A 23,002-nucleotide genomic window follows, 5' to 3' on the forward strand; every position below is an offset into this window, starting at 1 on the left:
ATGTCTCTATCCTAAAATGTCTCTAAATGGAACCTGAGACATATAAACCACAGATATATTAATGGTATTTGAGCTAAACTGAATACCTTGCTTGTAAAAGGTTATTTTAGATAGAAGCCCAAAATCCATATGCAGGAGCCACACATGGGTTAAGGGTCCAGTCAAACCAGACACAGCCTGCTGTCAGAGTACACTCAACAATATATGGTTTCAAATGTAATACACTTATCACTTGATCTCTTTTGACCCATTTTTTAATCGAGGTTTTCCTGGTCATTGGGTTCCTTATGGTTTATATGATTATCTGTGTATAAAACCCAGGATAGGTTTATCTTTAGAGATGCTAACTGAATAATTTCTTAGGGAGATGGTTGGGTTTGGATGAGGAAGAAAAATGGGAAGCTGACATAGATGGTGTTCTGAAATTGTGTTGACAACTGCCCAAATTTTAAATATGCATGAAAAATATATGCCAATACTATTTAAACAAAAAACTGTGGAGCTGTCCAGGATTTTAACATTGCTTTCCACTGCTAAGTGGATTTCATGTAAAAATAATCTAAGTATGAAAAAAGAATGTTCAAATCACTACTTTGTATAAATACTTCACACCAAAAGTATGGTTGCTGACTTCACAACACATGTAGCTCCTAAAAATATAGCTAAGAACAATGCATAGGTTAGCATAAAAATGAAAAACTATTGCCAAGTCATTAAGGACATATAGGAAATAGTCACAAAACAGGTGGTGGATGTGTACATAGACTCCCTTCCACTAATGTTTTTCTATTAGCATATCCAGTCATGTTTAATGTTTTTATTTATCTTTTTATTTTAGCCTCATTCTGAAAATATAAGGAAAACAGATTAGATGTACTATTATTTAATTCACACTAAAATACATCAGTATTAAGATGAGTTATATCTTCAAACACCCAGTCATTTTGCTAGCTTTTGGTGAGCAGATAGTCTGTACCAGTCATTGTGAAAAAGTCTTTATTTTAAGAAAAAAATTTGGTTAACAAGTTTCACTTAGCAAAATACACCCAAAAGGAAATCACAGTACAAAGCAAGGTTTAAGTCAAGGCCTCACCAATGCCTACAGTATTAGTATTGTGTCTCAATTTTCAAAATTAACTTTTTAAAAGCTTAAAACTTAACCTATAAGATTTTAAATGAGAACAAACTAGAATGAACAAACGTGAGAAATGTTTCTCTTTGGATTAGGGATCTAGCACCTTTTGAGTTTCCAAAAAAAGCATGTCTCCCCAGTGTGTTTACTGCGATGTGGTGTAAAAGATCCACATATTTAACTACTGGCGTCACTCTTTAGTATACTACAAAAATGTTGAGAAAAGCCAAAATGTTTATCATTTACTCATTATCTTTATCACATGCTTCTAGAAGAAAGTTTGCATGAGAAAACACTGAAGAGGTAATTTTTTTTAATCCAGATTTCACAAAACTCATGGTGCAAAATGGGTCCCACAGCTTCTATGTAATAACTGCTCTCCACTGCTTGTTGGCTGCCTGTGATAATTTGATTGAAATAACTCAAAATATTTCTATAAAACTAGTCATATCCACCCATGCTGTTTTGCTGACCACTATAGCCAGCCCCGTAACAGCCACTCACAGACTGACTCTCAAGGCCAGTGTAAGTAGACTGGGTTGACACCCCCATGCCCTGTATCATTTGGCTATTATATGCCCCGTTGCTGGCCCCTGTGGTTGAATTCAAGAACAGCTCTATGTATCTATGCTGCATATTGGCTCTGTCTTTCGACATTGCAGCCACGGCTTCTTCATGAGTGCCAAACTCGACATCTGCTTCACCGGTCACTCTTCCATCAGGGCCAATCTCAATATGTACTCTCACAGGATTAAGTGGAGAGAAGAAATTATAAATGTCATTCTCTGTTGCTTTGTATGGTAGCCCCCTCATATGGACACAGTGTCCGGTTGTGCTCTGGACAGCAAACTCACTGTCTCCGTATCTGTGGTCATACATTCCTGACAGACAATAACTGAGATCTCTTCCAAATAGATCTGTGGTGAAACCATAGCTATCGCTGAGGCCACTATACTCCTCATAACCTCCATAGCCTGTACTATAGGCTCCAGACCTCATCCTGTCAAAGCCTGCTTGTTTCACAATGCCAATGTATCTCCGAGCGGTGCCAGGCCGGTCATAGGGCCCTGGCCGCTGCACAGACATGAACTTTAGAGGGGGATCAGAATATGTTCTCACTTCTTCCTGACTGCTCTTAAACACTTCAATATACCTGTGCCCAATTCTTTCCTTATGCTTCCCTAGCGCCTTCTCCGCTAATTCCTGTGAAGCAAACTGCACAAAGGCTTCTCCTGTAATCTTGCCCTCGGGGTCTACTGGCAAAGTGATACCATTGGGCATAATTTCCAACCCTGAGAAGAACTGAACAATTTCTTCCTTTGTGCATCCAAATGGAAGTCCTCGGAGGCGCACGAAGCCATCGTTGGCAGTATCGGCACTGTTTGGACCACTGTGCTTCAACACCCAGTCCATTTCGGTTCGGTGGGACTTGAATACCTCAATATAGCGGTGCCCCATGCTTTCTCTGTCTTTCTTCAAGGCCATTTTTACATCATCTTCTGATTCAAGTTCAACAAAAGCCTCACCACTCTGTCTCCCTTCTCTGGTGTAGATGAAATGAACACCTGATGCGCCATCATGAATTTTGCATTCAGAGAGGAAATTCTGCACATCCTCAATCGAGCAAGACCACGGCAAGCCTCGGAGCTTGACCACAAAACCTTCACCTCCCTCAGGACCCAGCATCATGGAGATTCAACAGGTCAGGTGTCAAACCAGCTTAGTGTGGCTTTTCGTAGCTGAAAAGAAAGCAAAAACTACCTTATGTAATTTTTTATTTAGTACTTATTACAAAATTATGTAATCATCAGTTTTCCAATTTTACAGATGAGACAGATGGTAAACAATATTAATATAATAATTACATATATTTTATATACACATACAAAGAGTTAGAATTGACTCAATGGCAACTGTGTTGTTCTGTTTGGGGTAGGGGGTGTCTATAAAGCAAAAGGCAGAAAAATGTCAACCTGGAGCCCTTAACATTAGTCAAATTAGCACAAGGGCATTTTCTTGTTGAGATTTACCTTTACTCTAAGACACAGGTGATAAGGAAAGTATAAGTGATTTACAAAAGTTCTGTGTACAATCTTACTGAATTACACCACTAGATTTTACCAATTGGTTTGTTTATGCTACCTAGGTACAAATAATGAACAGAAGATTGTTTTAAACCTTGAAGTTAAATATTTAGACACTAAAAGGGGGGGTCAAAAATACCAGAAGGATGCAAAATAATAGTTAACAGTTCTTGACTCCACCCTCTAGAGTCAGAAGCACCCTATCTTGTGAAATAAGTATCACTTATACATTTGCTGCCAGATTTCAATGAGACAAAATTGTTCCAGACTAGGAAATAACATGACTGTTAAAAATGGAGTCACCTATCTTGAAAAGGCCCTTAATATCGCCAATAGTTCTACAACTGCTCCATCTTCTTGAAGCTTTTTCTAAATGTCTGACAAACCCTCCCATACCCTCAATTTCAACTGATTTTGCCTTCCATTTAAGAGAAAAACTGTCAGAAACAAGGAGAGTTGTCTCTCCTTATAGCCAAGAACTCAGAACTCATAATGACCCCTAAAGCAGAGTAGAACTGCCTTTTTGAGCTCCTTAAATGTTAAATCTTTAAGGGAACAATCTCATAGACCTTGGAGTTGGTCGGTGGGCTGGCTTTGTGGTAAGCAACTCAACTTGTAACCCACTATGCCACCCAAACTACTAAGATTCTAAACGCAGTAACTGTTTTACAACAAACCCTTTCCTATATCATTTTTAAGTCTGCCCAAGTTGCTCTTAATTTATTCCAGTTAGGGCTAGCATTCACTCATCTAGCTAGCTTCAGAAATCTCTGCCATCCCCTCAGGTAACACAAGGTGACCGTCTATCCAAACAAAATACCACCCCCCCCCAACCATATAATCAGTCTACTCTTAAGATCTCAACTAAAATATGCCATCATTTCCAAAAGACTAACTCCTCTGACTCTACCCTCAGAACGTTGCCGTGATCAATCTGCTGTTGGCCACTGTGGCCTGGACCCTGCAGCTCAGTCTGAAACTACATGGAGCTAAAATCGTTTCAGAAAAAAAAAAATATTGAGGTATCCTAGGTTAGGCTGAGACAAAGAAAATCATTTCATAATTATTGCTAATGCCTCAAAATACCTGCTAACTATACCATACAAATTGTGAATGTCTTGTTTCAATTCAACATTTACTGCTTATTTTGTTCTCTAGGATTTAGTCACTTCCTTTCCCTGGGGAAAGTTTAAAACGGTAGCCTACTAACAAGGAAATTCACAATTGATTTGTGATGTTAACATCACATTCATTTTTGTCCTTGGATCCTCCTCTATATTTGGACTGTGTGTGTAAGGGGGCGGGGGGAGGGGGGGGGAACCTAGTACTTTGCCTATCAGCTAAAGTAGTGTTTTAATTGAGAACTGCTCATTTGAATATTCTAAAAACACAAAAACCAGTTGCCATTTTGTCTTCTCAGAAGCATGGTAAACTCCACTTGTTAGAACCAAAACATTTTCACTTTAGGATCTTAAAATTTTACTTGACTCTAAGTCAAATATAAATGAAAATTACTTTCAAACAAGCAAAACTCACCTTTTAAAGATAATGGTAGATGCTCAGCCTCAAGCAAGATGTTCTGGAAGTTATGAATTAGCCTTTAAAAAAAAAGAAGAAAAACCATTGGAATCGTGGCACTGTAGCGGTGCAGCTATTCTAGGCAAAGGCAAGCCAGGCCAGAGATCCTCCTCTGTGGCTGTTGTGGTGATCCAGATGTCACATTTGGCCATCATGACATTTACAAGGTTTACATTTTCATAGGATATTATAGAGGACAACAGAAGGGACAGAATCTGCCTTGATGGTACTCAATCCCTGAATTTTTATAGAGTGAGGGGGTGAGAGCTTCATCAAGCATGTCATATAGAAGGGAGAACATATGTTCCACGCTCTAAAAGCAATTCTACGCTTTGGACTGACCAGGTTAACTCTGAAGGAGAAAAATTAGTCTATTTGTCCCAGCCAATGATGTACAACCAGAAATCCCACACAGTAGTGGTTCTCAACCTGTGGGTTGTGAACCATTTGGGGGCCACCCGATACCTAACAGTAGCAAAGTCTGTTATGAAGTAGCAAATATCTTTTCGCTCTTTCCCTTTGCACTTGGAGGAGGTTTGAGGCTGCCAAGTTGCCAGAAAGGCCCAACAAAGCCCCAGCTGCCCTCCAATATGATGTGCTGCTGCCCGGGGGGCCAGGAGCCAAGGAACCCCTTCTTCCCCCCAGCACGGTTTCCATCATGACCTCTATCCACAACATGCTGCCAAGTAACATTCACCAAACAGAAGATGTAAGAATGGGGAGTATCTAAATGCCAGAGTGCTTGTGTCACAATCTGGTCAAAGACAGACTCCATGGAAAAGGAGATCTGGTAATGCAGTGGTTAAGCACTCAGATGCTAACTGAAAGATCAGCAGTTTGAATCCCCCAGTCTTCCTAAGAGAAATCTTAACAATCTTGCATCCATAGAGATTAGTCTTCTTTCTTGCAAACCTTACAAGCTGGTCTGCTCTGTACAATACGGTCACTAGGCCAGGCCAGCTGTTTTTGCTAGAAAGTGTTCCACCTGGCTAACATTCCTCTGGGAGCTATATATGAAGAGCCTCAAAGTTTATGTTCCCCATTTTTGGGTCATTTTATTTCTGAAGTCTGTATTCATCTGACATTTACAAAGTCTTGATTCAAGTTAAAGGTTAGTGTAAACAGGGCATCCTGTTTCCATCTCCATGTGAGTCTTAAAGGAAGTTGACGCTTGTTGCCTGTTGCTCAATTTCCAGGTGACTTTAGGGACAAGGGAAGAAGGACAGTTTGCCCTCCCGAAAATCCACAATTATGGATTCCCTATGTAGGATTTATGAGGCTGTAAATTTTATGGGATGTCTCTTCTCCAGAAGAGTAGGCTGGTGGGGTTGAGCCACATGTTTGTTTACCCAAAAAGGCCACCAAGAGGACTCCATAAAGAATGGTGTTGACTTTGTATTGTGATGCTTATCCTCCCAGCACCACCGCAAAGAAGCCCTAAGTCCACATGGAAGAAGTACACCAGCAATCTGTGCGAATGTAAGCTGCCAACATAACAGATACCAGAACCACCAAAAAACAAACATTGTTGAGAACGAGAATAGGGGGGGTCAGAACAGCCGCAAAACCCTTCTATAGACAACAGGATAACCCCTCACAGAAGGGTCACAAGGTATGAGTCAAGCAGGGCGCAGTATAGTACCAAAGAAAAAATATTCTTCTGACACACACGCACGCACGCACGCGACCCCAGACCTGCCTTTCAGTTCTGGCTAGTCTGAAACATGTACACGGGTACAGATAAGAGCTCATGACATGAAATCGCAGTCATACAACCCCCTCAGTAACAGAAATGAGAGGAGTGCTACTAGAAGGGTAGGGGGAAGGAATCAATCTGAATGACAGAAACCCACCCCCAGGGCATCAAACAGAAACCGGGTGAAGCGAAGACAGCAGTCGTTGTAAGATATGAAAACAATAATTTATAATTTATCAAAGAGCCAATGGGGAGGAGGAAAAAAAGCTGATAAGGGCTCAAATATAATTTAGAAAATGATGGCAACATACGTACAAATATACTTGATACAGATGCTGTGTTGATTGTTGTAAGAGGTGTAAGAGCGCCCAACAAAGATTTTTTTTAATGTTAAAAGCAGATTTACTGGGGGGAGGGGAAAAGGAGCTGATACCAAGGGCTTAATACAAAGTAAATATTTAGAAAGTGATGGCAACATGTACAAATATTCTTAACACGAATGATGTATGAATTATAAGGCATTTAAAAGCCTTATATTTTAATTCTTTTTAAATTCTTTTAATATTAACTAAGCGCAAACACAGTAACCTGCCAAAACACTTAAAGAAGATGGCCCACTGGACATGTTATCTAAGTCGATGATTATAACTCAGGCCATGCCCCAACTGGCCTCATAGCTATGTAATCAAAATCCCGAAACTTTTGTGTATGCACCCCTATCATGGTCCTTTCCCCACTGCTGCAGTCACACTCGTAGTGCTGGAGTAGTCTATCACTAATCATTATCTTGTGATCTTACCTTTTTTCTATCATCTACAATTAAGAGCCCAGGTGGTTCAGTGATTTACACAGGGTCAGCAGTTTGCAACCATCAGTTGCTCCGTGGAAGAAAGCTAAAGCTTTTACTTTATAGATCATCTTCTAAGCTCAGATGACAAACAGGCATGCAATTTGGGGGTAGGTGGTATGGCAGGAAAGGATTAGTTACTGGTAAACCCATCAAGAAATGCTCATCTCTAAACTTTTGAATTGGTACAACCTTCCTTCCTTATCCAAGAAAAAAAGGTGAAAATACTAAAAGGAAAAACCCAGCTCTCTTAATGAATCTGGCTCACCTCTGCCTTTTATACTTTTATCTAGGGGTCCTCAAACTTTTTAAACAGGGAACCAGTTCACTGTCCCAGACTAATTTAAAAAAAGAAAACTATGAACAAATTCCTATGCACACTGCACATATCTTATTTTAAAGGAAATACAATAAACGGGGCAAAAACACCTCACGGGCTGGATAGCAGTCCTTGGTGGGCCGCATGTGGCCCGCGGGCCGTAGCTTGAGGATGCCTGCTTTAATCACTTGCTCCTTTCATGGACTGATCAAACAGGATGAGCATGAGATACCCAGAAGTAAATTTCAGGCACAAACATGTCAAAAAAGCCTTGATGGATAACTATCTCACTACTAGAAGACTGGTGCTATCACTGTGAAAGTATTGCAAACACCAATTCTGGACCCCACACTCGAAGACTATTAATTTTTTATGTATGTGGGGCAGTTTTAAAATTCAACTGTGCCATGCAACCAGGTCCACACTGGACCAAAATTGAAAAAAAAACACTGCCATTGAGTTAATTCCAACTCATAACTATCCTACAGGACCCAAGTCGAGGGGGTCTCTGTGGGTTTCTGAGACTAATTCTTCACAGGAGTAAAAGGCAGCCTCTACCAGTGTAACTGGTAAATTAGAAACTGGTGAACTTGAGGATTAGAGCAAGGCTATAAATCTTTATAAAAGTACAAAGACTCATCCTCAGAGCAGTTGGCTGTTAGCGGCCCAACATGTAATTCACTGCACCAACACAAGGCAGAGTCATCTAGAGATTTTGTGAAATGTAATCCACAGGCGGGGGGGGGGGGGGGGGGGGGGGGGGGGGGCACCAAAATCCTGCTTCTTGCCAGAACTCCAGTTGACCACTACACATCAAGGCTAAATGAGTTTTTAGTTTCACTTCTAGAAGAAGCAATCAAGATACACAAGGAGGACCATGAGGGCTGAAAAGGAATCATTAACAACTGAGTAAACAGCATTTTCAACTCAACCCATCTTTGGTGAAAAGAGGGTGAGATGAGGGTGGAGAATTTCCCATCAAAAAGGCTTAGTTATGTCTATTATTCCTCTAGTCTCCATTTTTTGTGTGAATGAATCTTAACTGCCAACAGATGGAAGCAAGTAAGACCAGATTACTTTAATTACACAAGTATTTTTTTCTGAAATCAAATCTAAGGGAGCCACAGGTTACATTTAAAGCCAAAGGCCTGAAAGACAGCTCAAAGAAGGTATATCCAGGAAGTCCTGAGGCATCTGTTGTTATAAAACTGAAATGGCAAAAAACAAAACTTGAAACGGCAATTATCTGACAAAAACTAAGTGGACGAATTAAAGCGTCCTCTTAAATTTGTGTTCTGGCTGTTCAGCCGGAAAGTCCCCAGAGACCTAAAATGTCCAGTGCTAGGAGCCCTCAGCCTCCACCAGATACTCTTCACCCTCAGGAAGACAGGCTTCTGGGAGTGGAGGTTCCCCACAAATAGGAGTTGAGGAGGGAATGGGAGATTATCAAGAGGCTTTCACTACATACAAGTGGCCCAAGCTCAAGACAGGAGTCAAAAACCAGTATGGGCATGGGTGCTTTGATTCAAGATTATACAAGGATGCCCCCTACATGATTTTGAGGTTAGTAGGGAGTGGTGTTGATAGCATCACAATCTGTAATGGATGTACCACCCACGGGGGCACAGGATATACCACCCTTTTTAAAAAGAAAACAGCCAAGTCCCTCTAGTGCAGATAAGTCTGCAGGAAACAAGACAGCCAAGGAAAGGAAAAGCAGTTCTTGAGGTCTCTCAATAGAGAGCAAATCTTGGGGGACTGGGGGGGGAAGAAACCGAATGGATAAACTTTAAGTAAAAAAACACAGGGACACTACAGTGGGAACTTTTCTCCCCTATACCCTTCTTTCGCAGATTTTGCCCTCAGACTAAATTTTATTTGTAAAGCAATTGCACTAATCTGAATAATGATGAATAAACTGGAATAGGTGGGAGTTCAGATGAAACCAATCCTGTTCTGATACTATCAATTGACTCTGCTTTTTGTACATATAGATGTACTATTTTCCTGACAGTAAAAATAAACACACACACAACTTTGGTAGTTAATATCAATATGTGAAGATTATTATTTCTTGTTATATCACCCATTTAGGTCTATACATTTTAAAAATAAAACTTATTGTGAATTAAGTAGGAGTTATATTTGAATTTCTTTAGTAGTAAAATTATTTTTGAAATAGGTCTTAAAAATCTATCAAGAAAATTAAAAAAAAGTTTTAATAAATCTATCTAGAGTTTACCAAATTATAGTAAATGGCAATCTGGAAAAAACAGGAAAACAAGGCTGGAAAAGCCTACAATAGGAGATATTTGAGAACTGACTGAATAAAAAAGGTAGGGTGCTTGGGATTTCATCTATATTAAACAAAAGGGAAATAGGTATGGACAACACAAAAACGATCAAAAAGTGTTTAAGCAGAGCAATGAATGTACAAATGTGCTAAAAGGACAGTGGCAGAGTATTTCTTTAAAAGCAGCATCATCCCCTAATAAAATGTTTTTTTTTTTAAAAAGCAGCATCATGGTGGAGAGATGTTTTTAGAATTATGAATGTACAAATGTGCTTTATACAATTGATGTATGTATGGATTGTGATAAGAGTTGTATGAGCCCCTGATAAAATGATTTTTTAAAAATTGTTTAAGGTACATGGAACTACTCCACATATTAAAAACTTTAAAGTCAACCCTGATTGTTATCTTCAGAGAATAAGAAATCTCAAAGGATTCAAATTTGAGCCATCTTGATGAAAGTGAGAAACATGAAATTAAATGGCTACGACAGAAATGGGTATTTTGATTGTTCCCAAACTTGCTCTCTAAAATCCTCTTCAAAAATAGTCTTGGTAATTTATATTAGCATACATTTTATTATTTTCTTAAAAATCTATTTGTCCTTGAAGTCCTTTTGTATTGCCTTTACAGGTTTAAGTGATTACCGTACATACTGGAATATATGACTTGAATATAAGCCAAGGCACCTAATTTTACAAAAGCTACATAAAAAATGTGCTGAAAAACTTGCCTTATACTCAAGTATATATGGTATTCGATCATTGCCAAGAGGTGTAAATTCCTGAGTTATAAAGCAGTTCAACTAAACGAGAAGGCACAAAAGCGTGACTCAGTATTTTGTTCAATGAGATGTCTCTGGTTCCAAGTGGAAATTGATATACCTTGAGTTCCGTTAAGAGCAGCTTAGTTGTTTATCTTGGAAAATAATTGATAATAGCTGCAGAAAGACAAGATTAGACAAGTTTCACAAGAACTGATGCTTCCCTGCCATATGAAGACTAGTAGGAAATTGGTGAATGCTCATAGATTTAAAAGTACAATAGATAAAATGACCCATCTTGGAAGATTGATTTATTCAGAAAACAGGATGCCCTTTATGCAGGCAATGCACTCTATACTGCTTGTAAACGGAGGTATAGCTCCTTCCTTAATCGTTCCAGTGATCTTGGTAATTAATAAGTGATTGAGATATGCTGGCAAATTCTATAAACAGCCATCAACAAAAACAGAAAATGAAGGTTAAGACTGGGCTTCCAAGACAGTAACATTAAATGAGTAACCACAAAAAAAAATCATGAAAATTATTGGATGAGTTGACTAGGATGGGAACAAAGGGAGAACAGAAGTTTGTTTCCTGGAAAATAGCTAGTATAAAATAAACGCAGTCTCTTTTCTGCCCCTTTGTTTCTCACCTATTTAGTCCACCTGGATGCTTGTTCTAATTCTTTTGAGAAACATGTGATGGTTCTTATGCCAATTCCTAATCGTGGGACTGTATCTGAGCAGAACTTAGAACTCTACTTGTTATGGGCGTTTTCTGATTCTACTTGGGAACTGTACTGGAAACTATTTAAAAAACAAACTTCTTTAAACTGCGCAATTTTATAAAGCCCCCAAATCTAATGGCCCTTACATTTTTCTTGCTATCTCATACTTAATACAAAGCAAGTCAGGACCAACGTCATTCAAAGAATAAAAAAGGAGTAATACATAATTATTATTAAAGTTCTGAGGGATATTCACTTATACAACAATCCATTTTCAATTTCCATGTGCAAACGAGTTATAAAGAAGCTGTAAATGAATGACTAAGAACATTAACATAATGAACATTTATTATTTAGGAGGCTGTCACTGCCTTTAAGCAGTACGTTTTCCATTATTTACTAGGGACTTTGAACTTACTATAGCTAAATCTGGAGTAATATACTCTTCCTGTGTCTTGTCAAAGCGTTGTTAATGAAAAGCTAATAGTATATAGCTACTTATATTGAAATTAACAGGAATTCTTTTTATCTACAAAGAACAAGCTACCATTGCACTATATTATCTACTGCAAGCTACCTAATATTTATAATGGAGAATAAGAAAATCATATTAAGTGAAAAAAACCGCTACATTTTCCTAAAACTATCTTATTCTCTACTAAAGGAGATGAGAGTTGTAGGACCTAATATGAGATAGGAGAAATAACCTAATAGGAATTGTCTGAGCTCTATAGTCTTAGAAACCACAGGGATAAAAAAAAAAAACACAACAAAAAAACCCCACAGGATAGTTCTACCCTGTCCCACAGGGGCAGTATGAGCAGTCATTTTTAATAGGAACCCCAGGAAAACATGTAGGATAGGAGAAAATTTTTGCTATCTTAAATTACTCAGTTTTCACCTTAACCATGTTGGTAAAATTACTACATTTAAAGAAAAACTGCTTTGAAAAACATTGTATCCATAAAACTAAAATGGAAGCAGACATCTGCTTTGAAACACTGAAAGATCTAGAAACACATACTATTCGGCCTACCATTCATTTTCAGGGAGAGGGGAGAAATCAGAGTTCATTCACCTGCATATTAAATGCTTTGTACTATTAGTCCATACCCCCAATGATTCAGATTGTGTAATAATAATTTAGGGAGAAAGATGGAGCTTTTCTTGAGTTATATACTCAGGAAACTCAGGCATTTCTAGCCTGGTCCTAGACGGTCACTGAGTCAGCATAGACACAATGGCAGTGAATTTCAGGGAGAGTACTACCAAGGAAGACAGATTAATCAAGTCCAAAAAGAAATTCTTACTATGATTTATAGCTTCAGGATATTTGGAGGGACTATGGGACAGGAATTGGGCTGCTGGCCAATGTTGGTCGATCAAATGCACCAGTTGCTCCGCAGGAAAATAAAGTTGTCTACTTCCAGATAATTTAGTCTCAGGAATCCTGTATATCAGAATCCACTTAATGGCGGCAATAAATTGCTTCTCCCCCTTCCTCTCCCCCACCGGGAGCTAAGACAATTCAGTGGAGAAAGACTTTAACAGCCGGTGGAGACAGAGGAGAAAGAAAAAAAAATAAAACAGATGTGTCCCTACCATCCTATACCAAAATTAAGTCCATAAGAATCAAAGACATAAATATAAGAATTAAAACTATGAAACTCTTTAGAAAAAATATAGGTGATGATGAATGACTTCAAGGCTAATGGGTTTAGGGTTACCTTTTTGGAGTGATAGACAAGTCAACTGACTAAATATACACTAAAATTTAAATCCCAAATCATACATCTTACGTGAACAAAAAAATTTTTATATGAATAAAAAATTTTCACGTTTAAAATTTTGAGAGGGTTTCAAAATTCTCATGGCAAAATTCTATTATCTTAACTTCATTTCCACCTTTTGATATCCTCTCATACTTCAAATCTTTTCCTAGCATATTCTAACCAAACATGTAAAGCAGATTAGAAACCAGTTAAGCTATGACAAATCATCTCTGCATTGTTACCCATTGAACTGTGCCTCCCCCCCCCTACAAATTTGCTGTAAATCCTAATCCCCTGTATCAGTAGGTGCCATCTATTTGCTTAATAGGGCTTTATCCTTTTAAGTGAGGACATACCAGTATCATGTGTAATCAGTCTGTCTTGAGATTAATTAAGGGGTCAAACAACTTGATTCAGAACAGTAACAAAAATACTTACGAAGTAGCAATGAAAATAATTTCATGGAAAAAAATTAGAAATAATTTCATGTTTGGGGGTCACATGAGGAACTATATTAAAGGGTTACGGCATTAGAAAGTCAAGAACCACTGCCCTAGAAAGAAATAAGGTTTCTAGCATACTGCTTCCTGCTAAAGCTAGTCCTAGAAACTTTATGAAACAGCTCTATCCTGTCCTACAACCACAATGAGTCAGAATCAACTAGGTAGCAGCCCATATATTGGTTAGAGATCTATCCCAAAGACATGTTTTGTGTTTATTTTACAAAGCTTCGTTTTATTTGTACGTAAGGATCTAGTCAAGCTGGAGTTGGTTTTCCATTTTCAGTGGTTTTAGAATTGGCTTAAGTTTTACAAGTCGTCAGTCATAAATTCAGAATTAATAAGTACACCAAGTCTAGAAATAAGCAAAGCAGTATTCATACAGCTAGCATGACCAGATTGGATTTATTCCAGGATGCAAGGGTACTTGATCATTCAATAACCAACTGATAAAGATGCTTTGAACTTCAAATTAGTTCACAAGAGTTATTATATGGTAAAATCCACTAGTTCATATTAGGGAAAAAAAATCAGTGGCTGGCTTTGGTACATGCTAAGTAGGGATCCAATTCATGACAGACAATAGTAAACAAGAAAAGCCTGTATTTTAATTTCAAATTTATTTTAATCAAGTGATTGATTAAAGAAATCTCTATAGAAGTTTGCCTGCTCTTATACCCATAAAACACATAACTAAAAATATCACTAATTTGCAAACAACTAGCCATCTAGAAAAAGACTATCAGTGGCTGCCAACATCAAAAAAGAGAACACAAACCAAGTGCCTCAACAGCACCTCTAGTGGTATTTCTCCCCCAAAGAACTTGGGACTTAACTTTTAGAGCTAACCAGCATTTTAAAAGGAAAAACTAGAGGACAGATATTCAAAGAGCCCCACAGAAGTGCATTTTGGGGGAAAATAATCCCAGAGTATGGGGAACTCAGGACAATTGGATTTGGTTGATAAAATACAAGTTAATACTGTAAAACTGATCATATACTGTAAATTACTGTTCTTTTTAAAACTACTTTTAATATAAATAAGGCTCTATTATGGTGATGTCAAAATTTTTAAAACTTGTGGTTTCCATTGTATTAATTTTGGTCAGTGTTTCTAAGTTAAAAAATAACTTTTAGATTTCAATTAAAATCAATCTATAAAATCACACAACCATGAACATTTTTTTGAACACTGAGCATTTGCAATCAAGGATGTGTCTGTGTGATATTGAGAATTGTGGTTGTTTTTCAGAGTCCTTATTAATACAAGCTTAAACACTTATGCATATTTTTTAAATGTTTCGGATTTGCTGCAGTAAGCCACCAGGCAGAACTGATTTCCACTTGCCCACCAAAAAGAACACTCATGGGGGGAAAAGCGGCTCAATAAGCTGTGTCCCTGGCAAATTTCTGTTCTCCCAGACTGTTTATGAACATGCTATTAGAAAATGTCGTTAAACCTTCAGTTGATGTGGCTCCAAAAAGAGCAGCCAGGTTCAAGCATGGTTTCTTCACTACTATGGTGATCCAACACCACGAGCTGGTTCTCCAATGCTCTACAGCAAACGCTGAAAATTTGGTCATAGAGGAGGGCAAACGCTCCCGGAAATAATTTTCAGGTAAATCTTGTGTTTCATGGGAATCTTTTAACCCTAAACTAAGTGGAAACCAAAGCAACTGGACAGGTTTAAAATAAGTAAAATTACCAAATGAGGAAATAAAAGATCATAGTATCTGAATCTTAAGTTCCCAAACTTTTTGCCCCCTTTCAGAAAAACATTAAACGGTGCCTTTCTCCCCACTCCCCCAAACGTTTGTACTACTATCCCATTATCCAGGTTCATGGTAAGCACCTGCTTTTGCTGCTTCCCTAGGTCGTTCCAGCGTTGTCGTCGTCCGTCCCCCCTCCCTTAAAAGGGAAACACCAGTGTAAATAGCAATTTATTTTAAAAATACAGCATCAAAAGAGGGCAAATGCGAAGGGTGAGCTTACTTAAAATTTACTTTTAAAAGAAGTGACTCTTATTATTTAGGAATAATAGCTAAAGCAATTTTTCACTGGTATATACTATTAATCTTTTCTCTAATTAATTACTGAGGCGTTTTCACTGAGTAGCTTTCAAAACCACAGGCTAGAAGTCACGATTAAATGAAGACGAGCCGTTCCGACGGCATTTTAAAAGGTTATCTGTAACTTTCCAACTCTCCATCGGCCGGCCGGTTCTGGTAGGGCCGCCACGACTTCGCCTAAGAAGCCGAAACGCGCCACTTCCCTCGCCCTCCAGGTTCCAGATCCACCCGTTGGAAAACTAGCAACTAAATTCCTGCTCCGAGTGCCGAGTTAGTTCCTAGCGTTACCTTCCACGCGAGGCCTCCGCCGAATCCCCCGGCAAAAGGGCGCGCCTCGGTGAAGAAACAAACTGCGCCGCCGGCCACGAGGAGACGGCGAGGTTGGCGCCTCCGCCCCTCCCCCACCGGATCGCGGCGCGGCGCTTCCGGTGCGAGGGAGATCCGAGCGCGCGACCCGGCGCTCCCGAGCAGCTGCCGCGGGCCTAGGGCCCCTCAAGAGCCCCGCGGAAAGCCAGGAGGCGCCCGTGGCCGCCAAAGCAGGCTAGGGGCCGGCCCGGACTAGGTCCGGTCTCCGCGGGGCGCCGCTGCGAAAACCGCAGGAAGCCCGACGGCGGCGAAGAGCCATCGGCGGGAGCCTCCACCTTCGGGACGGGGATTGGCGGGGGTGGGGGGGTCGAGGAGGCGCTCCGTCCTGGGTCACAGACGGGGGTCGAGCCGCCCGAGTGCGGCCCGGCGTCGGGCGGGCCGGGGGCGAGGGAACGGAACAAGGAAACGGAAGTGGGGCCCCAAGGAAACGGCTCTTCGCGGCCTGAGGCGGGACGGAGAACCCGAGCCCCGCGCGAATGAATGCCCGGCAGTCTGGAAGTTTTGCTTACGAGCAGGGCGTACCGAACAAAAAGCACTCGTAAAGATTCGCAGTAAAGGCAAGGCGAAAGCGTGCTCACGAGAAGAAAAGGAAACGTCCAAAGACGTACGGCCACTAACCCCCAACTCCACGGAGAGGAGAGAAACAGAAATGGGAGACGCCGAACCAGCACAGGCCTCAGGCCCTGGGAAAAGAAGGCTTAAAGGGCTAAAAAATGGCTCCGCGCCGAGTCAGGTGGTGCGCTTTCAGCCAAGTCGAAGTACACCGCCTTCATTAAAGAAGCTAACTTTTCCTGGGTAGCGCTCGGCGCCCTAGAAATGGCGGGCCTCTACTCACCCTTCCACAGCGCGCCCCGCCGCCGGCCGCCAGCCCCAGCGAGTTTCCGCACACTGCCTGCGTCTCGGCGGACTCGAGCCCTTCCCGCCCGGGCACCGAGCCCGCCCACTGATTGCTAAATCGCCCCGAGTCCCCACCCCTCGCCCGGTCCCTGGTGAGCGCCCTTGACCTCAGACCCCGCCCCCCATCAAACCTCAGTTCCGCGGCCCCCACGCCTTTTCCCGTTCTCCGCCCCCGAGTACGCGCTCGGCCCGCCACCTTGTCCCTCCCCTGGTTCCCGCTCACCTTGGGCTTCACGCTCCCGCTCTCCACATCGGGCGCCTCGCTCGCACGTCCCACCTGAGCACCTAGAGCAAAGTGGAACATGGGGAGCTTGGCGGTTGTACTAGAGGCAGTTGAGGCTTGTTTACCATCACCATGGAAACCCCTGCCAGCGCGCTTAGGCGGTCCCCCTAGGGGGCGGTGCCAAATGCGCAAGCGAGCACGAGCTTACTACTCTAGCCGCGTCGAGCACTTCCGGGAGGCCCAGCTACCTTCGGCGTCTCGAGTCCCTGCTCGGCCACACGCCCTCGGTTCCTGAGAGTCGCAGCTCTGGAAACCTGTACCCTCGCCCGTCTGTCGCCTGCGAGCTAGACCGCAGGCTCGTCCCTTTCCCGAGTCCTCACCTTCAACTCCCGTAAGACACGACGCAGCCCTGGTTCCACCAAGGAGCCGGAAGAAGGAAAGGATCGCAGCGGGGCGGATGCTGGGGCGGAGCGGTATCTGGGCGGGGCCTCCACGGCGGGCGTCCAGGGGGCGGGACCACGAGGTCGCCATTGTGACGCCTTCGCAGAGGAGGCCGTGATTGGCTCTCTGGCCGCGGCACTCCGCTGTGGCCACTGGAGGGGCGACGTAGGGGAACTGTCGCCCAATGACCTGAGCAGTGTTCCCTGTCTGACTGTCTTTCAGGGCCCGTCCTGCTCTCAGTCCGCTGGCGACACGAATTGGGGAGCTGGGCCGCCCGCGGGGCCTTCTGGGAGCCGGACGGGGGAGAGGCCGCTAGCGCGCCATTGTGACGCGCCAGACGCTGAGGCTGCGATTGGCCAACGGACGCGGGCCTTTGCCTAGGCCCCTAGGGAGAGCTAGGCGGGAATACGTGCCCTGGAAGTTGGGTTCCTTGGGGAAGAGGATCGGTAGCACTAGGAACCCTAGTGTGAGGAGGAAGGTGAACCACGGTCCCCTTAATGATACTGCTTGGGTGTTCCCCTCAGATAACCGTTAAAAATAACCCAAGGACTGAATAAATCCATGAGGGAGTCTTGCTGAAAGAAAAGTAACACCAGACAGGAAAGGCGTCTTTGAGCGCTGGAGGTAAAGCAGCAGGTTTAGTGTGTTTGGCAGACTCAACACCTGAGCACAAGGACTGAGTGCGGCTCCTCTGCCCGACAGTGGAGCAAGCTTTTCTTCAGAGGTTCTAGGGCTATACGACCGTTTGGTTCTTGGAACACCCTTTACCAAGAAGATAGAAAATAATGTTCAAGACAGGCTAAGCAAAAGATTTATTTTTAATTACCAGAAAAATGAAACGTTTAGTCGTGTCAGTGGAATACCATGAAGAAACTGGTTACAGAAAAGAACTAAAATGTTGCCATGAGCAGGAGGTGCAAGCGTGAAGAGAAATAATTTGCTAAATTACAGAAAGTTGGTCTTAAAAAAATAGTTAACACTTTAAAACTTTTTTTTTTAGAAATCAGGAGAGAGCATTAATGCAGTCCCCCACTACCACAAATTATGCGGTTGAGTTTCCCACGTTTGGGGAAATCGCAGGAGTCAGCACATCCAGAGTGTAATGAATGAGCGTCAACCTAGGAAAACCACCTCCTTGATCATGGTACTTCCTCTGCCAGATAAGTATAGATACACATTTTTAATAAGACTTAAAAAGATGCTCATGTTGCACAAAGGCCTACTCAACATCCCCAAAATAAACTGGTCTTTAAGCATGGCTTATAAAGCCTCTCCCGCTTTACCATTGGAGAGGAGAGAATGAAGTGAGAAAGCCAGTTGAATTGCCCAGCTAGAGCATAGGCCTTATCCAAGTGTATAAAGACCAGGTGATCTATGAGGCCAAGTGTAGCATTAAGATGGAAGCAAAGTTGTACAAAAAACTGCAAGTCGAGAATTTGAAACATGGCAGATGATGTGGACCAGTAACAAACTAGCAACACAGTAGAGGAGCCTCTGGATTTCATTAGGCTCAGCCTGGATGATCGCATTGATGTGAAAATGCGAAATGACCAAAGACTGCATGCTTATGATCAGTATTTAAATACACTGGGAGATGTGGAAAAAACTGTGACTACTATAGATATTGATGAAGAGATGTATGAAAAGATACATAAATCAACAACACAATATTCCAGTGCCCTTTGTGCGGGGTGATAGTGTTGTGCTAGTTGCCCCTCCACTGAGAGTTGGCTGAAACCAAGAATCTGTTCAGAAGGGAAAGAGGAGCCTCTTGAATGTAGGCTATATTCCAAAGAGAAACCTACGTAAACTTTGATGCTCAGAAGTAAGTTGGTTTGCCGCTCTAAACTAAATGACATTTTAATTTGTATCCCACCCTTCCAATAAATGTAATCACAAAAATGCAAAAAAACAAACAAACCTACAAATCATCCCCATAGGATTTTCTATGACTGGGGTTTTTCCCTCTCTCACTGCCATCAAGTCAATTCGGACTCAGCACAACCCCAAAGAACAGGATAGAACTGTTCCCGTGGGTTTCTAAGACTATTCAAGGCAGTAAAAAACTTCATTTCTACTAGTCTAGCTGGTGGTTTTGAACTGCTAATCCTATGATTAGCATCCCAACACTTAACAGAGTTGTCTTTTTTAAAAAGCAACATGATAAATAAACTAGGTAGGAGGGCAGTGTTGGCAGATGGCCCAGCAAATGGTGTTTTAGTCATTAGTGAAATTGGGGTGAATGTTGGTGAAATGAGGTCCTTCTCTTTATTCCAAGTTGTTAAGGTTTTGGTCCAATTATGAGTTTTTCAATGAAAATAGCTTAATATATTTGCTTCTGGAACCTCAGGACAGAAAACTTCATTTGATAAAAAGTACTATAATGCAATTTTTGAGTGATTCAATATTCCAAATTTTCAAAAATGCTTAAAATAATATTCCAATGTGTGTTTATATTAATGTTATTATCGATTACCTTCAAGTCAATGCTGACTCCTGGAGGCCCCTGTGTGTCAGAGTATAAGTGTGTGAACTGGTTTTCAATGGTTCATATTTTTTTTAGATCACCAAGCTTTTCTTCTGCAGTACCTTTGGGTGGACTTGAACCTCTATCCAAGAGCACCATATTAAAGTTAAATTAAAAACCCATTGATAATGTGTTAGTTCAAGTTCATTATAGGACTGAGTATAAGCACCCGATCGGGTTTCCACCAGCCAACCCGAGGGAGAAAGAGGAGGCTTTCTCTTACCATACAGATTTACGATTTAGGGAGGAAGATGATCTCAAGTACTCCTTGTAGAAAAAGATTTTTGGAAACTGATTGTGGTAAAATTGTACATTTCTACTTGATGTGACTGACTGATGGAATGATATGATGTACATATTAAATCCCAAGTAATTTTTTAAATCCCCACTCAAAAAAAGTTTACTATATAGGAAACCCACAGGAGCAGTCTACTCTATCTTACAAAGTTGCCATGACATGGATTCAACTTGATGGCAATGAATGTGTTTTGAGATTATGTTAATTGACTTAGGTAAGACTACTTAATGGTATCAGCAGACCCCCAGGGAGAAAACTGATTCACTAAGTCATCTCCCTATGTAATAAGAACTCAATGAAAGGTGTAGAGTCTATACACTGGGCTTTCTAGTTAATGAAATAGGGAAAATAGACCCTCCCTTATGGAGACATTGAAGCTTCCCATTGGGAAGCCTCCCAGATTTCACTTTATATATCTCCTTTGTACTGATCCTGATTTGTGTTCTTTTTAATAAAGTTGGAATCATAAATATAGTGTTTTCTGTGAATTCTGTGAGTCATTCCAGTTGAATTATCAAACACGAGAATAGTGAGAATCAGTGAGTCAGAGTGAAGGGAGCTGGGAACCCCTGAGCTTACAGTTGATATCCTGAGGAGATTAAGCAACAATATGTGTTGCTAATATTTACATTTGGAACAATTCATGAAAAACTATAATCTAAGTTTTATCATGGAATAAATCTGAGATCTTAATGACTGATAATGTGGCCTTTGAAAGTGCCAGACCTACAAAAAACGTTTATTAGTAAAAGAAGATAAATGGGACTAAAATAGTTTGGTGTGTGCATACCAATGGCAGAGACGGGGAAAAAAAGAAAAGATCAGTTTACTTCCTCATATACAAAGAGATCAAGAGTTTCTTCAAAAAAACATAACTTGCATGACAAATAGTTTCAAAATTTAACCACAAAACTACCTATGTTTTTTGCTTTTCTCAAAGTATCCCAAACAGGCAAGAAACTCAATTTGCTTTAAAAAGCCAGTGCAGGCCTGATAGGATAGCATTGTATTGTGTCTGCAGGACCAAGGAAAACTACACTTCCCAGAATTCTCTCCCATGGGCAACATCCATTGTTCTACCTGATTTGGAAAGCAGAAAAAGACAGGCTATTCTGAGGGTGGCTACAACTGCTCCGCCACCTTCCGGTGCACCATTTAACTTCACTGACTCTTGTCACTGTGTAATTGGAGACCCACATTATCAATGGCAACAAAAATAAAGGAAGAGACACCCATTTTTTTCTTTCAGACTTCACTTTAGAAAACTTGTGCTCGCTTCGGCAGCACATATACTAAAATTGGAACGATACAGAGAAGATTAGCATGGTCCTGCGCAAGGGTGACACGCAAATTCGTGAAGACTTCCATATTTTTGCCTGGCCCCTGTGTCAATTTCATATTTGCTAAGACGAATTTGCTCATTCAAAAAAAACTTGTCTTTTTTTTTTAATTCTGAAGATAGTACAACTCTTCTTGATATTATAGAACTATTATATGAAGTGCTAATAAAACTTTTTTTTAAAAGCTAGTAGCTCTGGAGTTAACCCAAAATTATAGCAGCCCCATGTGTACCATGGGGTTTTCAAAGAATACATGGGGTTTTCAACGAATGAAAAGGTTTTGTTTTTATTCTCAGTAGGCTACCATTTTTATTTACTTTCATCCACTTTACATCCATCTTCTCTTACAGACAGAAACTGGCTGGCCAGCTCGCACACTTGTATAAGGTTAATATCTATAATATTGTGGTTGGCCTAGCTATCAAAAGGTATAGCGTCTGGGGTCTTAAAGGCTTAAAGATAAACAAGCGGTCATCTAGCTCAGAAGCAACAAAGCCCACATGGAAGAAGCACACCAGCCTGTGCAATCACGAGATGTCGAAGGGATCAGGTATCAGGCATCATCAGAACTAAAAATCATATCATTGTGAATAAGGGGGAGTACGGAGTGGAGACCCAAAGCCCTTCTGTAGGCAATTGGACATCCCCTTACAGAAGGGTCGCAGGGAGGAGATGAGCCAGTCAGGGTGCAGTGTAGCAATGATGAAACATACAACTTTCATCTAGTTCCTAAATGCTTCCTCTTCCCCGCCCACTATACTATCATGATCCCAATTCTGCTTTAGGGGACTGGCTAGACCGGAGGATGTACACTGGTACAGACAGGAACTGGAAACACAGAGAATCTAGAGTGGATGATCCCTTCAGAACCAGTGGTGAGAGTGGCAATACCGGGAGGGAGGGGGGAGGGGGGTTGGGGAACCAATTATTACAGGGATCTACATATAACCTCCTCCCTGAGGGATGGACAGCAGAGGAATGGGTGAGGGGAGACGTCGGACAGTGAAAGATGTGACAAAATAATTTATAAATTATCAAGGGGTCATGAAGGATTGGGGAGCAGGGAGGGAGAGGGAAAAATGAGGAGCTGATACCAAGGGCTCAAGTTGAAAGAAAACGTTTTGAAAAT

General features: G+C 41.2%; 1 protein-coding gene and 2 non-coding genes across 6 annotated transcripts; 1 reads left to right on the forward strand and 2 right to left on the reverse strand.

Moving 5' to 3' along the window:
- Nucleotides 1-1,428: 1,428 nt before the first annotated feature.
- On the reverse strand, nt 1,429-17,769 carry HNRNPF (heterogeneous nuclear ribonucleoprotein F). 4 transcript variants are annotated; one of them, XM_075564218.1, is made up of 5 exons: nt 17,648-17,769; nt 17,268-17,329; nt 15,565-15,620; nt 4,753-4,814; nt 1,429-2,871 (listed from the first exon to the last, which is right to left on the reverse strand). In XM_075564218.1, the coding sequence occupies exon 5, from the start codon at nt 2,819-2,821 to the stop codon at nt 1,574-1,576; it is 1,248 nt and encodes a 415-aa protein (XP_075420333.1). In that variant the 5' UTR covers nt 2,822-2,871; nt 4,753-4,814; nt 15,565-15,620; nt 17,268-17,329; nt 17,648-17,769; the 3' UTR covers nt 1,429-1,573. The 4 variants fall into 4 exon arrangements, with proteins under 4 accessions (XP_075420333.1, XP_075420332.1, XP_075420334.1 ...); XM_075564217.1 differs by lacking the exon at nt 15,565-15,620; XM_075564219.1 differs by lacking the exons at nt 15,565-15,620; nt 17,268-17,329; nt 17,648-17,769 and adding an exon at nt 16,983-17,104.
- A 943-nt stretch (nt 17,770-18,712) lies between these two features.
- On the reverse strand, nt 18,713-18,876 carry LOC142423737 (U1 spliceosomal RNA). The gene has a single exon (XR_012779335.1). It is a non-coding gene; the product is annotated as a U1 spliceosomal RNA (small nuclear RNA).
- A 2,925-nt stretch (nt 18,877-21,801) lies between these two features.
- On the forward strand, nt 21,802-21,907 carry LOC142423537 (U6 spliceosomal RNA). The gene has a single exon (XR_012779168.1). It is a non-coding gene; the product is annotated as a U6 spliceosomal RNA (small nuclear RNA).
- The last annotated feature ends 1,095 nt before the right edge of the window (nt 21,908-23,002 follow it).

Source organism: Tenrec ecaudatus, chromosome 12 (genome assembly GCF_050624435.1).
Source record: "Tenrec ecaudatus isolate mTenEca1 chromosome 12, mTenEca1.hap1, whole genome shotgun sequence".
In the NCBI taxonomy this organism is placed as follows: Eukaryota; Metazoa; Chordata; class Mammalia; order Afrosoricida; family Tenrecidae; genus Tenrec; species Tenrec ecaudatus.